Source organism: Dreissena polymorpha, chromosome 6, assembly GCF_020536995.1.
Source record: "Dreissena polymorpha isolate Duluth1 chromosome 6, UMN_Dpol_1.0, whole genome shotgun sequence".
Lineage (NCBI taxonomy): Eukaryota > Metazoa > Mollusca > Bivalvia > Myida > Dreissenidae > Dreissena > Dreissena polymorpha.
The window spans coordinates 44,852,304-44,869,978 of record NC_068360.1 but is presented as its reverse complement, the minus strand read 5'-3'; the positions used below and the strand labels follow the sequence as shown (position 1 = coordinate 44,869,978).

The 17,675-nt window shown below is 35.2% G+C and overlaps 1 protein-coding gene across 1 annotated transcript; it reads right to left on the bottom strand.

The window, feature by feature from the left end:
- Positions 1-13,277: 13,277 nt before the first annotated feature.
- Positions 13,278-17,327, bottom strand: LOC127833469 (uncharacterized). The gene is made up of 4 exons (XM_052358738.1): positions 17,240-17,327; positions 16,328-16,745; positions 15,641-15,822; positions 13,278-15,491 (listed from the first exon to the last, which is right to left on the bottom strand). Exon 4 carries the CDS (start codon positions 15,336-15,338, stop codon positions 14,145-14,147), a length of 1,194 nt encoding a protein of 397 aa, XP_052214698.1. The 5' UTR covers positions 15,339-15,491; positions 15,641-15,822; positions 16,328-16,745; positions 17,240-17,327; the 3' UTR covers positions 13,278-14,144.
- Positions 17,328-17,675: the final 348 nt, after the last annotated feature.

Sequence of the window (17,675 nt, the reverse complement as noted above, 5' to 3'; positions counted from 1 at the left end):
TCCTGACATCTAGACACTTTTTTCCAGATATAACACACTCGTATTTTTTGAATCAAAAATGCAGAATTCGCTGTGGAATACTGTTAAAGTAAGCAGGCAATAAATAAAAATGTATGTACTTAGTACGCAAATAAAAAACGAATAACCGAAGCATGTTCTTATCCCTTTGAAATATGATTATGATTTGGTATAAATGTGAAAGATAAATGTTAAACAAATTGGATATGTCTAATGAGTAAAATCTATATGACCATATATTTTAAATTACGTTCTAAGCGGTTGATCTAAAGCATTTATCTTTATGTCCAAATGAAGGTACTATGGCTATTTTCTTTTATATTAGATAGCATGTCATGAATAATCACTCTGCTTAAACTGCCTCTCAGAGATTAATATCAGCAGCGATGCAGGTTCGAAATTCTATTGGAACTTTTTGGCTCAATGCCAATAAACGAAAATAGCAATAAAAGAACGGGCGGGGTTGATTTAATCACACGATAGTGGTGTAAAAATTATGCATATCCGTCTTTTTTTTAATATAAACACAACACATGCTGCATATGAAGTTCTATCCAATATAGCACCCTAAACTTCGTTTGTGTGGGTATACTAAGTACTGACTCCATAATATGACATTTAAACATTTTATGTACGCATTCCTTTTTTTCCAGAATCAGTTGATTTTACGATTTAATTTTAACCGTGATTCTTAAAACTCAACCAATACAGTGATTTAGGGTCAGGTGAATCGCACTTCGAGCAAACGTTAGCGTTGCGTAAAGGGAAGTGCTCCCTATAAGCAGGGCTCAAAATACAGGGAGTTTTACCATTCTCTTTTTAATTTTGTTGCTACGCATAAGTATCGTCTTGATGATGCGATTCAAATAAGCACAACCGACATAGGATTTTATGAAGAACAAATGTGTATTTGCGTCATAAAGACCCCTTCACTACCGTTATCTAGAGCCCTGCTATAAGTAAAATTAAACACGATTGTGTTGATTCGCATTATCCGTACACATTTATTTAATAATAAATATTATCTTATTTGAAAATTGCAATTATAATAAACATAGTATAAATTAATAGTCATGTGATTTTTGAAAAATATATTTTAAAAATGTTTCGTATGAATAGCCATAATATAAATAAATGCATTTGAGGTAGAAGATAAAACTCAGTTATTAGAGTGCCCGCTTTGTTGAATGTCTCCGTAATCTGAAGTGCCCTTTATCGGTAAACAAAGTGGCTGCAACTTTATGTATGCCACCTATTACAAAATGTACTATCTTTGTTTATATTTAATTGAATGCTATCAAAATTTCAGTATTTGAAGCACAGTGATTACTCTACATGCTGGAATAGCAAAAAATTTCTTGCAATAATTCTAAGTAGTTTTATTTTGTTAAAATGTTTACTGATCATCCAGTTTATGCTGTTTTCCGATAAAATTTTCTATTTTTTGGGCAAAACTGTTCCATTCTTCCGTGAAATTGTGTATTCCCAATACAAAAGGATACACCATTTATCAACTCGACCATGTGTCTTGTCTTAAAAACTAATCTTTAGGATATAACTTTAAATAAAACAGAGGAACTTACCTCTAGCGCGTGGCGTTTGTTGTTCTCTGTTAGTGAAGTGCCATCCGTAAACGAAGTATTCGCATACCCGGCGTGTTGTAAGCCATAATAATATTTATTATGAATGTTAATGCATAACATTTTCATCGAACCCGCGTGCGACCAACCAGATATACCGGTAGCCGTCACAGAGGCTTTCCGTAAATGGGCGTGCATCCGTCCGTCCACGCGTCCGTCCTATCTTCTACGAACTTGAACTCTACCATTCTTAAGGCTATTTTTAAAGTTTAAAATCGATTTACTACACTCGATCAACCTGTTGAGACAACGTATCGCACGCCATATCTGCGACTCTAGTTCAAATGACAATGTCATACTAAAATACATGTCACACTTTTATATGATAAGGCCACAACAAATTGATTAAATGTTCGATTGATTTTCCGCACATAAAAATCTTAAAACGAAATAAAAAGATTTTAATTTTTATTTTGCGCCCGCAGCAACAATTTGTGCTCCGCACATATTCGTTCAATGATTTAGTTTAATTTAGCCTACGTATTTTACGATATAGACTTATATAACCTTTTCAGATATTGATTGGTTTATGGTAAAAGAATGGCGGCGTCCGTCTGCCTCGTTGTGTCCGCGCATCCACGAAAGATGTTAATGGAAACGTAATTTTTCCGCCAGTTGCAATCAATCATCGCATTACTGATGATTTCCGTGCTTTGTTCCTCGCAGCAGCATCTGCATCAGGATGCATCCACTGTGGAACTCCTGACAGTTTTTTTTATGACAACGATGCATATGTTGCAAATTTGTAATTAAAATACTCCAAAGTCAGACCAATTTGTGTGTCTTGTCGACTTTCTGGAAGAGGCAAAAACTTGGGGCGCGAAGAAGTTTATAAAAAAGCAAAAAGTCAAGTGAACTCATTCAGGCATTCAACCATTCCTACTTTGTTTTTGGTGTGAAAATGACACCAAAGCAAAATTATGTTCATATGATGACTATTGATGTATTAGTGTTGACATGTTGTGATTGAAAATGAAAAATCATGGATTGGATAAAACAGCAAATGCTTTAATTTTAAAAATATAAGTGTTAAGTTTTTACCAGTTATACTGCTATTTCTACAGATTTTATTTGTTTTGCCTTAACATTTAAGCTGATTATAGTCATTCGTGATTGCATGTTTCTTGGAAAAGTATGTTGTTTTTTATCCCACGCCATAGGCGGAGGGATATTGTTTTTGGCGTTGTCCGTCTGTCTCCTTCCTTCCGACCGGCACTTTTGTGTCCAGAGCCATATCTTGGAAATGCTTTGGCGAATTTCATTGAAACGGGGTATGAGTATATATATGGATAAGAAGATGATGCACGCCAAATGGCATTGTACACCATCTGCTAATAACGGAGTTATGGCCCTTTGTATCCTGAAATAATTATTTTTTGTGTCCGGAGCCATATCTTGAAAGTGCTTTGGCGGATTTCATTGAAACTTGGTATGAGTATATATATGGAAAAGAGGATGATGCACGCCTAATGGCATTGTACACCATCTGTTAATGACGGAGTTATGGCCCTTTGTATCTTGAAGTAATTCATTTTTATGCCCGGAGCCATTTCTTGAAAGAGCTTTGGCGGATTCAATGGCATTGTACACCATTGGATAATAACGGATTTATGGCCTTTTGTATCTTGAAAAATGCTTTTTGTGTGTCCGGAGCCATATCTTGGACGTGCTTTGACGGATTTTATTGAAACTTGGTATGAGTATATATATTGATAAAAGGATGATGCACGTTGGCGTTGTCCATCCGTCCAGAAAACGTTTGTGTCCAGAAATATATTGGAGGGGGATATCAATTCAACAAATTTGCTTGTTTAAATTGATTTGATTAAAACATTATTGTTGTACTGCTATTGTTATAAATATATATAATAGTACTATAGTCATTATACTAGAATGTATGCTAGTCTATTGTGCACTCAAATTATACCAATATATGTGCTTTGTTAAAATATAGTATCAATTAATATCAACAATATTTGTTTTTGTTTTATTTTTCGCTTTTCGCTCGCCTGCGATTTAAAAAAAATTGGAATAAAAGTAAATTTATTTTTATTTCGCTCGCTCGCTCAATTTTTGGTTGGCTGAAATCCGTAAAACACATCATCAATTTGTTGTGGCCTAAGAGCAAATTTTTGATAAGATTTTACGTTTATCAGGAAAACGTAATTATATCAAGCCGGCATTTCACATTTAAATACATGCGTCTGGACACGTTAAACAATCTCCTGCAAAGTATTGATAACAAACCTAAAATGTTGTCGACAAGCATCTAATCCAACATCTGCACGATTGCACAGGCTGGTCTGGAGCTGCGCAAGCCGCATATGCCATAAGTCCCACTTTCGCACGAAGCGGCACAAATTACAAAACGGCCCATTCCTCTTTGGTATAACCAGATACAATCAGCCGATCCGCACAAATATTAAATACGTCAAGAGTGGATAAAAGGTACTGATGACTTATTAAACTATGACTTATTAAACTAATGATTATAACGAATGTATTGTATACTTGCAGATTTTCTTCCGGGCCTTCACTATGAAAAAAAACTCAGATCGAGCTGCAGAGGCGTTCGGAACTTGCCTTACCGGAACAACTGCTACTTGATCGGGATGAGTCCTCGCTACTCGAAGAAAATCGCCATGACGGCAGTAGTATTAGCTAGTTGGTCGCTCGTGTTGATTCTGAACTATACGGGACATACACAGATAGCAAATTGCTATTGGAAACTAATTTATATGAAACGAGACAGTGTTAAACGCTATATATGTTTTGACAAGATCTGTAACTCCAAAACTGACGGCAGCAAAGGTTTTGTCACTCACAACGACAACGTTATCGCCAGAACTAAACGTGAATTGGATAAACTCATTGATGCGTCAACTAATGACAAATATCCAGTTACAATACATGGAAAATACATACTTAAAAATCCCCCATTGTCTTCATCCGAAAAAATATCTCGGTGCTTATAATAGTTCATACCTCGCCGGACTATTTTGAGTTGCGGCTGGAGATTTGTAAGACGTGCGCGAATCGTAGGACGTGGGCGAATAACACGTACTGTCGGTAGCTTAGCGTTTGGCAGGTGCTCTTCCTTCTTGGGCGTGTTGAAGACGCGGCGCTGCAGGTAAAGACACATGCGAAATTCAAAGAGGAAACTTCCGGTATGCGTACTCGAACCTAACTTAATAGGGCGTTACTGGGTTCCGAAGGATCACCGAACGATGCGGAAACGTGCAATTTATTTTAAAAACTTGCGACGATATCGTTGGCAATATGTGTCCATTGTTTCCTCGCGCGCAACCAAATTTTCAGAACAAAACGAAACAAAAATTGTGTAATCATATTTACGCCAGAACGATGCTGATTTTTGAAAGAAGAAAAGTAAATAGTATGTGAACGGGAAGCATTTTCTGGGAAAGACAGCGTATCCAGTGTATTGAAGTGGTTTTATGGTTATGTACACTAATGACGTCAAATCGTCAATTTACAGAGAACCCACGATGACGCCAGTTTTCTGGGTTGACGACGTTTGAGTTGGATTCCGGACACGTGCCTGGAATAAAGTACAGCGACATGAAGAAAACTGACCAAATGCTTGATGGGATAAAGGCTCTCAGCTGTAACAGAAATGTGACTGAAAATCTCAGCAAATGTGATGATTTGGTGACTGGTACCCGAAAACTTCAAGTGATCAAGGAAACTTTGGTAGAACCGTGAAAACAGTTCGAACATGTGTTGGGTACCAATTCGACTTTAACAACAACAACAACAACATCCAAACATACAGAGATTTGATGAAGCATATATTTGTTTAATACCAATTGCTAGTTGAAATGCTTAATATATAAATTTTGCAAACAGAACATCGTTCTTCAGTTTAAAACAGTTTAAATTGCAAATTTGCAAAAGGAAAAGTAGATGTGGTTATTAAATTATCTATCAAGCGAATTTAAACATAATGGGAAACTTGTTACTGAAGTTGAAAACAAGCAGAAGGGGAGACCGAGTAAGCTTGCAAGCGCTGGATACAATGGAATTACAACGATAGAAATACAGTAATTTAATGTTTATGTCAACATATTGTTTGTTGTTAAAAATATACTCATTAAATCTATGATGATAAAGTAATGTAAGCAAATACTAGCCAAGTCAAAGATTCGTAATTTGGACTACAAATGTAATCTACACGCAAAAATAATCATTACACGGCCGTTTATTACGGGCGCCGACTCTTTTTTTGCGATGCATTGATAAATGTGCCAAGCTACTTCCGAGGTGGCGCTAAGGACCGAAAGTTTTGAAAGTTCACGCAATATTCTACAGTGTGCGTATATCGCATTATTTTAAAAATCGGACAATGTAGTGCGATTCAGCGAAGATTAATTCATACACATATGTACGGAAACACACCATTACAACCCATTTGCAAACGTGAGAACCTTTATGAGTTGTGTCAGGATGGCGTTTTTGAAAGTTTTAGGCCTGTGTGACGAGCAAATCTCCATTCAATTAAAACGACAACGACATCAAACAATTAATTTGAATATATGAAAGGTTTTTACATGCACAAATAAATAGGTCACAAGTCGGTCTAACAGATAATTTTGTATTTTTCTAACATAGCTGGACCCAATGCCAAGGAGGTGGCGCCAATGACAGGAGATGGCGCCAATGCACAATATCAGCTGTTTTAATTTTCGTTACCGAACGAACGTTTTGTGTGTGGTATTCCAGGTTGAATGTTCGATCTTTTTTTCTTTATTGGATTATAGTGAAATATAATCGAACATGTTAAGTTTACATAATTATGAAGAAACATGACTCTGTTGCAAAAAGATTTAGGTGAGTTCGGTCATTGAATATGCTATGAAACTGGAAAGTAACTCGAGTGTAATACAAAAGTTATCGGTTAAAGAAAGAGCTTTTCTATTTTTTGGAGAAGTGAGTTGGGGAAAAACAATATATATTAGCATAATTAATATTCGTTCACCTTTGCCTTTTAAGGAGTTTAGCATTTGGATAAGAGGACAAATCTCATCGTTTCAAGCAGAAGTAACAACTTTTGATTATTACGTGATTTATCTTACTGTATAAACACATTTGTTGTTGAAGAAATATTTTGAGAATGTTGAGAATTGTGTTGTTGGATTTATTTAGTATTTCATATTTTGGGTTTGTATCGTATTATATGTTGTATTCAGTTGCAGAGATTTTTGGCAGATATTGAAGTTTGTCATTGAATGCTTTATATTAATAAATGTAAATATTGTATCTAAAAAGCTCCAGTAATAAAACAAGAATAACATTTAAGAAAGATATAAAAAAAGTAAACCTCTACTTGGATTGAACCATTGACCCCTGGATGGAGTAAAAGTCTTACGCCTAGACCATTCGGCCATCCATGCTCATGTGTGTGTGTGTGTGCCAGATTTTATTTACAGATCATAGCTGAGTCTTCACAACTACCTTATGTGCTGACCTGCCATCCGTGCTCATAGAAGAGTGATGTATATTATACTTTATATAAGCAATCCTCATAGTGTCACAAAATATAACGACAACAATAGAACTTTCGAAATTATTCAGTCGTTTCGCGTTGCATTATTTATACAAATAATGTTCAGGTCTTCGTATCATCAAAAGATGCATATAATGGATAAATTAGCATGGAAAATATTCAGTATTACTGTTTACTCACAAATATCATAACTACAACGAACATTTGCGAATTTTACCAAAACGTGAAAAGGTCCCTTTAATTGAGTTGGTTTCTTATATGTGTACATCTTTTTTTTTATAGAATGTGAGGCTTTTTTATATGTTCTTTAGAAATTTGGGTTTACGTATATACGTTGACAAATTAAAAAAATGAAAAGGAACATTATTAATCAAATGTAAGTCATGTGCTGATTCATATATATCGTGCATTGGCGCCACTTCCTGTTCTTAGCGCCACCTCCTTGGCATTGACACCATCTCTTTTGGAAAATGCAAAATTATCTATTAAATCCGCAAGACCGCAATCTGTTTTTGCATGTAGCAACTAGTATATGTTGAGCGCAATCGTTTGCTGGCATTAGCGTATCAATCTGGTGGACATGCAACAAACATCGATTTGCTTTCAAAAACTCCACCATGGCACAACATATAAAGGTCCCCCAATATATTGCTTGATTTTTAAAACAATGCGAAATATGTTTTAAAAAAAATCTATGCAACCTGCAGAATTATCTTTGAAATTTCAAAACATCTTGTCCTAAGCGCCACCTCGGAAGTAGAATTGGCATTTGTATTAATGCATCGCCAAAAAGAGGTGGCTCCCGTGATGAACGGCCGTGCATTATACGCAAGAAATTACCATTTACATTATTTTAACATTTTTTCAAAAATTCCCTCCATTACAGACCAGCCAATTATTGCCTCCACATAATTAAAATGTTGAAAGAGTTGACGATGCGTTGTTGATTGAATAACGAAACGTAGCCGATCAGGCAATCGGGGGTTATAAACGACATTTACACATATCTGTTATCGGTTGCTATTTGATAATGTTAGAAGTAGATAACTAACCATTATTGATTACATACACACACTGCTGTCTGCAGTGTACCAGTGGTGAATTATAAACAGGCAGATGCGGTGGTTATCGTTCCTAGCGTAGTTAAGAGCAGACTGACTTGCAAAACTCCCTCTACATTAGTTGCCCGCTAGCGCGAACAACTAAAAATCGGGCAATTTAGTGCGATTCAGCGAAGATTTATTTATCCACGAATGTACAGAAACATATAAGTCCACTCCATATGAAACCGTGATGACCTTTATAAGTTGTGGCATGGTGAAGTTTTTAAAAGAAAATCGATGTATTTTGCCCGTGTGGCGAGCACATTTCCACCCAATCAAACCGCTAACGACATCAAACCATCATCATACATATGTACAGGTTGTTGTATGCAGAAAACAATTAGCTTCTAGTCGATCTTCCAGCTGTTTTTGCATTCTTCCAAAAGAGATGGAGCCAATGCCACGGAGGTGGCGCTAATGACAGAAGGTGGCGACAATGCACATTTTCGGCTATTTGAATTTTTGGTGCCGACCATACACTTTTTGTGTGGTATACCAGGTTGATTGTTCGATCTTTGTTTCTTAATTAGATCATACTAAAATATAACAAGAAAGGCCACCAGTTGCTCACCTGAGATAACAAGATATTATTGGGACAAATCTTCTGACCAGGTTCCATGAAGATCGGAAAATAAATGTGGCCTCTAGAGTGTTAACATTGTTTAACTATAGCCATATAAGGAAAAATGCCTCGCCCCCTGGCAGCCATGTTTTTCAACAAACCGGCATCATTTTCGAACTCGTCCAAGATATTATCGGGATGAACCTTCTGACCAAGTTTCATGAAGATCGGACAGTAAATGTGGCCTCTAGAGTGTTAACAAGATTTTACTATAGCCATATAAGGAAAAGCCCCGCCCCTTGGAAGCCATGTTTTTCAAGCAAACATAATTATTTTCGAACTCATCCAAGATATCATTGAGACCAATCTTCTGACCAAATTTCATGAAGATTGGAAAATAAATGTGGCCTCTAGAGTGTTCACAAGGCTTTACTATAGACATATCAAGCCATATAAGCAAAAATACCCAACCATTTTCGAACTTATCCAATATATCATTTGGACAAATCTTCTGACCAACTTTCATGATGATCGGAAAATAAATGTGGCCTCTAGAGTGTTAACAAGGTTTTACTAAAGCCATATAAGGAAAAATGCCCCGCCCCTGTGGTGGCCATCTTTTTCAACCAACCGGCATCATTTTTGAACTCGTCCAAGATATTATTGGGATGAATCTTCTGACCGAGTTTCATGAAGATCGGAATATTAATGTGGTCTCTAGAGTGTTAACAAGATTTTACTATAGCCATATAAGGAAAAATGCCCCGCCACTTGGCAGCCATGTTTTTCAAGCAAACGTTACTATTTTCGAACTCATCCAAGATATCAATAAGACAAATCTTCTGACCATATTTCATGAAGATTGGACAATACATTTAGCCCCAAGAGTGTTTACAAGGTTTTACAAAAGCCATATATAGCCATATTAGGAAAAATGCCCCGCCCCTGGCGGCCATGTTTTTCAACCAAAGGGCATCATTTTTGAACTCATCCAAGATATGATTGGGATGAATCTTCTGACCAAGTTTCATGAAGATTGGACAAAAATGTGGCCTCTAGAGTGGTAACAAGATTATACTATAGCCATATATATATAGCCATATAAGGAAAAATGCCCCGACCCTTGGCACCTATGTTTTTCAAGGAAATGTTACCATTTTCAAACTTGTCCAAGATATCATTGGTACAAATCTTCTGAGCAAGTTTCATGAAGATCGCAAAATAAATGTGGCCTCTAGAGTGTTAACAAAGTTTAACTATAGCCGTATTAGGGAAAATGCCCCGCCCTCTGGGAGCCATGTTTTTCAACCAACTTGCATCATTTTCAAACTCGTCTAAGATATCATTGGGATGAAACTTCTGACCAAGTTTCATGAAGATCGGACAATAAATGTGGCCTCTAGAGTGTTAACAAGATTTTACTAAAGCCATATATATAGCCATATAAGGAAAAATGCCCCGCCCCTTGGTAGCCAAGTTTTTCAAGCAAAGGTTACCATTTTTGAACTCATCCAAGAAATTATTGGGACAAATCTTCTGAGAAAGTTTCATGAAGATCGGTAAATAAATGTGGCCTCTAGAGTGTTAACAAGATTTTACTAAAGCCATATATATAGCCATATAAGGAAAAATGCACCGCCCCTTGGTAGCAAAGTTTTTCAAGCAAAGGTTACCATTTTTAAACTCATCCAAGAAATTATTGGGACAAATCTTCTGAGAAAGTTTCGTGAAGATCGGTAAATAAATGTGGCCTCTAGAGTGTTAACAAGGTTTTACTTTAGCCATATAAGGAAAAATGCCCCGCCCCCTGGCGGCCATGTTTTTAAACCAACCGGCATCATTTTCGAATTCGTCCAAGATATTATTAGGATGAATCTTCTGAACAAGTTTGATAAAGATTGGACAATAAATGTGGTCTCTAGAATGCTAACAAGATTTTACTATAGCCATATAGAGCCATATAAGGAAAAATGCCCCGCCCCTTGGCAGCCATGTTTTTCAAGCAAACGTTACCATTTTCGAATTAATCCAAGATATCATTGAGACTTATCTTCTGACCAAATTTCATGAAGATTGGACAATAAATGTGGCCTCTAGAGAGTGAACAAGGCAAATGTTGACGGCGCACGACGAACGACGCACGACGGGCAAAAGGCGATCACAAAAGCTCACCATGAGCACGTTGTGCTAAGGTGAGCTAATAAAACAAGAGGGCCTGAAAGGCCCAACGTCGCTCACCTGAGATAACAAGATATTATTGGGACAAATCTTCTGACCAAGTTTCATGAAGATCGGAAAATAAATGTGGCCTTTAGAGTGTTTACAATGTTTTACAATAGCCATATAAGGAAAACTGCCCCGCCCCTTGGAAGCCATGTTTTCAAGCAAACATAATTATTTTCGAACTCATCCAAGATATCATTGAGACCAATCTTCTGACCAAATTTCATGAAGATTGGACAATAAATGTGGCCTCTAGAATGTTAACAAGGTTTTACTATAGCCATATTAGCCACATAAGGAAAAATGCCCCGCCCCTGGTGGCCATGTTTTTATAGCAACAAAACCATTTTCGAACTCATCCAAGATATCATTGGGACAAATCTTCTGACCAAGTTTCATGATGATCGGAAAATAAATGTAACCTCTAGCGTGTTAACAAGATTTTACTATATCCATTTAAGAAAAAATGCCCCGCCCCCGTGGTGGCCATGTTTTTCAACCAACTGGCATCATTTTCGAACTCGTCCAAGATATTATTGGGATAAATCTTCTGCTCAAGTTTAATGAAGATTGGACAATAAATGTGGCCTCTAGAGTGTTAACAAGATTTTACTATAGCCATATCAGGAAAAATACCCCGCCCCCTGGCGGCCATGTTTTTCAACCAACTGGCATCATTTTCGAACTCGTCCAAGATATTATTGGGATGAATATTCTGACAAAGTTTCATGAAGATTGGACAATACATGTGGCCACTAGAGTGTTAACAAGATTTTATTATAGCAGTATATAGCCATATAAGGCAAAATGCCCCGTCCCTTTGCAGCCATGTTTTTTAAGCAAAGATTACCATTTTTCAACTCATTCAAGGTATCATTGGGACAAATCTTCTGAGCAAGTTTCATGCAGATCGGAAAATATTTGTGGCCTCTAGTGTTAACAAGGTTTTACTATAGCCATATAAGGAAAAATACCCCGCCCCCTGGCGTTTGGGCATGTCCATTTCCATATTACCGTGTATTGTGTGTTTGAATTAATCGTATTTTAAGGAAATTGAAAACGGACAGAAAAATTATAATAATTGACTGTTGTCTAATTTTTAACTCCGGATTGTGTCTGCGCAATTGAATATTTGATATTATTGCCAATCCAAAACTTTTTTATACTAATAATTGTAGTGATGCGATACAAGTATATGTCCTTAATGTATACAGTGTTATGGTATGTTACTTGTTTATATTATTTATTTCCGTGTTAATTTTAAGGGCGTCTCGTTTTTTAATATTCTCTACTTAATAACTATATGGCAACCTCAATTTCGATCGTTCAAAGAGCATAAACTAACAAAGGCTGTCTTTAAGAATAACCGGCTTAAGACACTTAGTACTAGGGATATAGCTTTAACTGAACGGCAGGGGTAGTTATCCCTGCCTGCCACTTGTATGCTAAACCCATTAACATATGCGACCCCTTCTATTTTTAGACCAATAATATCGTACATAAGACCGCGCATTACGTGTTTGTATTAGATAATGATGATCCCATAAGTAATATACTCTTTTACATAATATATACATCAACTATTTTTATCAAGAAAATACCTCATAGCATATAAACGGAATGGATGAATGAATTAAGTACCCTATTGGATACATCACAAGTACATGTAGGTCATTTCAATCTAAAAAGTTAAAGAAAGAGATCACCTTACCTATGGTCAGCGCCCCCCCCCCCTATTTATGAAAGTTTGTCCCCTGGTTAATCTTTTAACTTCATTTCGCTTTGCTATGAAATTTGTTAGCACACGTTCATTTCATTCTTTATGATATTCCCATTTTCAACAACAATTAAGTCGGTTTAACTGTCATGTAAATATTGAAGTGACAACACGTTTTTTTACAACATCCATTTATTTATATTAAAAAGTGCGAATATATGTAGGTGAAAATTAATAAAAAAAATATTCACATGAAAGAAGTGAATGAGATGATTTGTTAGCAGTGAAAGTATCGTTCTTTTGTACGATTATTTTATTGTATAACGATGCAACCTTACACAAGAATACCGTTATCTAGAAGACTGATTTCTTATTATAATTTTACCCAAGTTTACATCAATGTTGATAAAATAAATAATTATCATATATCTGTTTATTATAAAAATACATCATTCACATAGTTAACATAACATACGAATATAAGAAATAGTTTATTTTTGAAATGCAAAAAATAAAATGATTCAAGTCAAGTTACATAAAAATAAATACACTGCTCTCATCGTCCGCATAAATTCACTGATACGAACGAATTTTACGAATTCACTTCGAAAGCAAGTTGAAGACATACGGAAGATGCAAAATATAGATTAATTATAAAGCTACGTTGTGAATACGGTAAACCAATATCAACTTATAACAAATCAATACAAAATATAAATTCTATGATATGCATGTATCATTATATATTATGAAATGTTCTCATTGTGTGTTATGTATAAAATAATTCAACAAAATAAAACAACTAAACTAGCAAAAATAACTAAAGCGTTATTGAAGCAAATACATAAGCTTGGTGGTATTCAAGAAAGTCTAAAGTAAACGGCCAACACTGGATTTTTGTCTGTACGGTTTGGAATCAAATAATATATTTCAAACATTTAATTATGTATAAGTATAAATCAGTCTTAGTGAAGCAAATTAATAACAAGAAAAGCATTATCGATAACATTTACTTCTTAATCATGAATGTTGAAATGAGCTTTGATAAAAAAGTAATAAAAATTACTCTTTTTTTATCAAATTGCATTTTTCACGAATCGGGTGTATCATTGTTCTATAATAAATAAAAAAAATTGTTTTGTTTGTGTTTGATTTTGTCAACACAATTTATGAAAAGAGCGCAAACATTTATAAAGCGAAAAATATCACAAACATGTTTTGCATCAATAATGAAAAAACATAATTAAACACAATAATAAAAGTGCATTAAAGATAAAATCTTGAGTTGATTTATGTACAGATCTCTCACAGGTTTATTATTGTATACTGCTCGTATCCAGCGTGTCCGAATTTATGTTCAAAAATCAAACTTGTAAACATCGTTGAAGCGCTGGAATAAAGAGCGTTTATCCTTTTGTCTCTTTCCTTTCACTCCAAGGAGCTTAGCTTCCTTGTAAAACATGTCTACGTCCTTGGAAATCTCTGCCCTTTTTCGGATTCGTTGAAGAGTTTCAATTCTGTCCATGTAGCCAGTTTTGCGCTGCATCTTTTCATTCTTAATCATCAAATCGATGTGCTGAACCATTGATAATGGGTTGGGACACAGCGCAATTTCATTAAGACGTTCATTACAATTTTTGACAGTCGTCATCATATCTTCAATCACATCTACCATCTGGTCTAACTCTTCGCCTAATTTTTCTAAAACTTTTTCCAGTGTTAGCTTCTTCCCAGTAGCATCTTCGTATTTCCTCTTCATTTCTGAATATGTTTTGGTTTCTTTGACCTGTTTGTAAATGAATTTGTAATTTGAATTTGTATGCTTTTGCCAGAAACATTTGTCAGGACAAATCATACAATAACCTTTATTCATTGCACTACAGTTAATCTTTTCATCGTCGTTAGCATAGCCGAAATTTTCATGGCACGTAAAGTGGCAATGTGTACAGTTTAAAACGTGCATGCCCAGTGGCAGATCCTGTTTTATTTGTTGTGTTGTCTCCACTTCGTAGGTAAAATCTGCGTTATCTTTAATGGCAGAGCTGCTGTCTTCAAATATTTTTTTCTCGGTTTTCAGTGTATTGAGCTTAAGAAGTCCAATTTCAAGATTCTTTTCAATGGTTCGGACAGTGGATTCTATTCTCTTTCTTTCATTAAGTACGTCACTTGTCAGTTGCAAGCTTTTTGTTGATAGGGTATCAAGATGCCTGAAGAAGTTTCGGAAACTTAAAAGTGCCAATTCCCAAAACATGGGTGATAAAGTCATTTGCGAAAGGTCTGTATTACGTGCAAACAAAGCTGAGTTGTTGAAGGTAAACCGTTGTCCGAAGGGCAAACCAGATTCCAGCAAAGCTGCCAAAACTGGAGGATCCATACCGTCTGCAAATGTTATAAGAGAACATATGTTTTTCTCTATGTCCTTTCCAAACATTGACATTATGGACTGAAATATGTAGCTCTGAATTGGTGTAAGACGTGAATCCGGTGCCTTGATTAAGAAGCACACTGCGTCGATAAACATAACACCCTTGGGTTTGGGTAGCGAAAACATTTGGCGGATTTGTTCAACAATTTCTTGATCTCGTTCGAGTCCCCGTGTATCTCCGAATCCCGGTGTATCGATAATGTTGAGAGTATATGTAATTCTACTTCCTTCCTTTGGATAAACAGTGTAGCATGTTATCCATTCCGTTTGCGACAGAGCCTTAAACACAAAAAACACGTGACATCAATGCAAAAATGTTCTCAAATATGAATCAATAAGTAAATAAATGCTCATGTTACGATTCAACTAAGATTACTTTTTTATTTTAAACTTCAATATATCTATATTGTACAAACAGCTATTCATACCTGATTTTTTGTACGTTTCGTTTCTTCCTCTTCTAAATTTATTATATTAAATCTGAAAGGATCGCCCCATTTAACCCCATGTATGTAGTTAGCAATTCCATCAAGCAGGGTACTCTTTCCAGTTCCTGTTTCTCCTATTATTAAAAGAGTCTTCTCTCCAACAGAATTCTCATTTGGTGATCCTGAGAAATAAAAAGGGTATGCAAAGTAAAATATAGAAAATGTTTGACACATTAGCAATGCTTTTGGCACATTTATTTATAGTCTACAACTATCAAACATGCATACTCATTACACGCGAAAATCGCCGGTTATCGCAATATTATTAATCTACTTACAATACCTAATAACCAAAATAATATTTTAATACACGCTTGAGAATTAATAAAAAAACGCGTGCATATCTTTGCTACCGTATACGTCATTGTTGTATTCTTTAAAGAATTATTTAGCACTAAAACCTTAAATGCTAGCCATTTCATGCTTTTAAATGAAAATATATTTCTAGTGATTCTGTTCAAGTCAAGTTGTTAACGATACGCATTTATATAAGTAAATGATTAAACAACTTCAGTACCATAGTTACAAAAGATTTACTAACATCTTTGTTTCAACCGTTTGCACTTATATGCAACTTTAAAACATTTTTTCATGCACATATCAATATCGATTGGTAAATGGCCTCACCAATTTCAAATTTCCGAGTTTTCGCGGTGATGTTTCTCGCTGCTGTTATTTCACACAGTGGTAATGCATAACGATATGGTGTAGTTGATGAATTTTCAATGCGCTCTAAGGAATCAACGAAGTCAGCTGCAGGAGATCTTAGCGTTTTAACTTCTTCACTTTCTTCACTGTAGGGACCTTCACCGTCATTGAAAACAATTCTCACCCGGAAGACAAACTTTGTATCGGATTTTATATTCGTTAGAATCTGTGTTAACTCAATGAATTCGCCTGTAAAAAATTTCCATTTCGACCCTGCTGAGGTCTCTTTGTATCCAATTTGAAAATAGTCACCTTCCTGAAAAGCTTCTGGCGCTTTCCACGAAAGTTTCAGCGAGTCTGAAGTAACGTCAGAAACTATTGGGCGACTTGGCCTTTTCTGAAATAAAAACATTCACAAACACTTTTGATGAAGAAAATTACGGATCTGAGAAATAAATAAGCGGCAGACAATTAAGCAGAATATGTCAATTGGCCATAAAAAATACTATGGAACATAGAAAATGTATAGTAGTATATAACTGTTTTGCACGGAACTTTATATAGTATACAGTGTCCGATTAAATTTGTCATGCACCTCGTTTAATTTTATGGTCACGATTTTGTAACATACTACTGGAATTCTAATGTTATCGTTTTTAAGTCAAAGTGTACGTGTTGAGTGACCATTCAAAAAACATCTGTCTTCTTTGTGTTCAATTTTTTCATTACCAAATAACCAAACAGTGGTGGTTTGCTCTGGCCAAATAACAATTTTAACCGAAAGGTTATGGTCATACGCAAAACTATGCGACTTTGATTTCGATATATTAAATGAGGCAAATATCTGACATGAAAACTAACATTGTATTTCGAAAACTTTTGCTAGCTTACCAATCCTACTGGGTCTGTCGTAGTGACGATCTCCTGTTGGTGAATTGTCACTGTATGTGAAATCTTTTCCGATGATACTTCAGCGACAATAAGTCTAAATGAAAAAAGTTTGATAAATAACTAGATACTTGTTCTTACAGAACATAACCGTAATTAATATTTTTTAAACTAAACAACCTCATATTTATTTTATATTATTTGAAAGTTATTAATTGATTTTTTATATATGAGAGGAAATAAAAATATATATATATTATATATATATATATATATATATATATATATATATATATATATATATATATATATATATATATATATATATATATATATATATATATATATATATATATATATATATCGTTTACTAGCTTGATCGTTGTTTATCAAAATGAAGCCTAGCTATCGATCTTGTTAATACTTAAATTATGTTTAT

What these genes read in the sequence shown, in the direction of transcription:
- LOC127833469 (XM_052358738.1), bottom strand. Translation starts at nt 15,338, where the DNA reads ATGTTTTCGCTACCCAAACCCAAGGGTGTTATGTTTATCGACGCAGTG.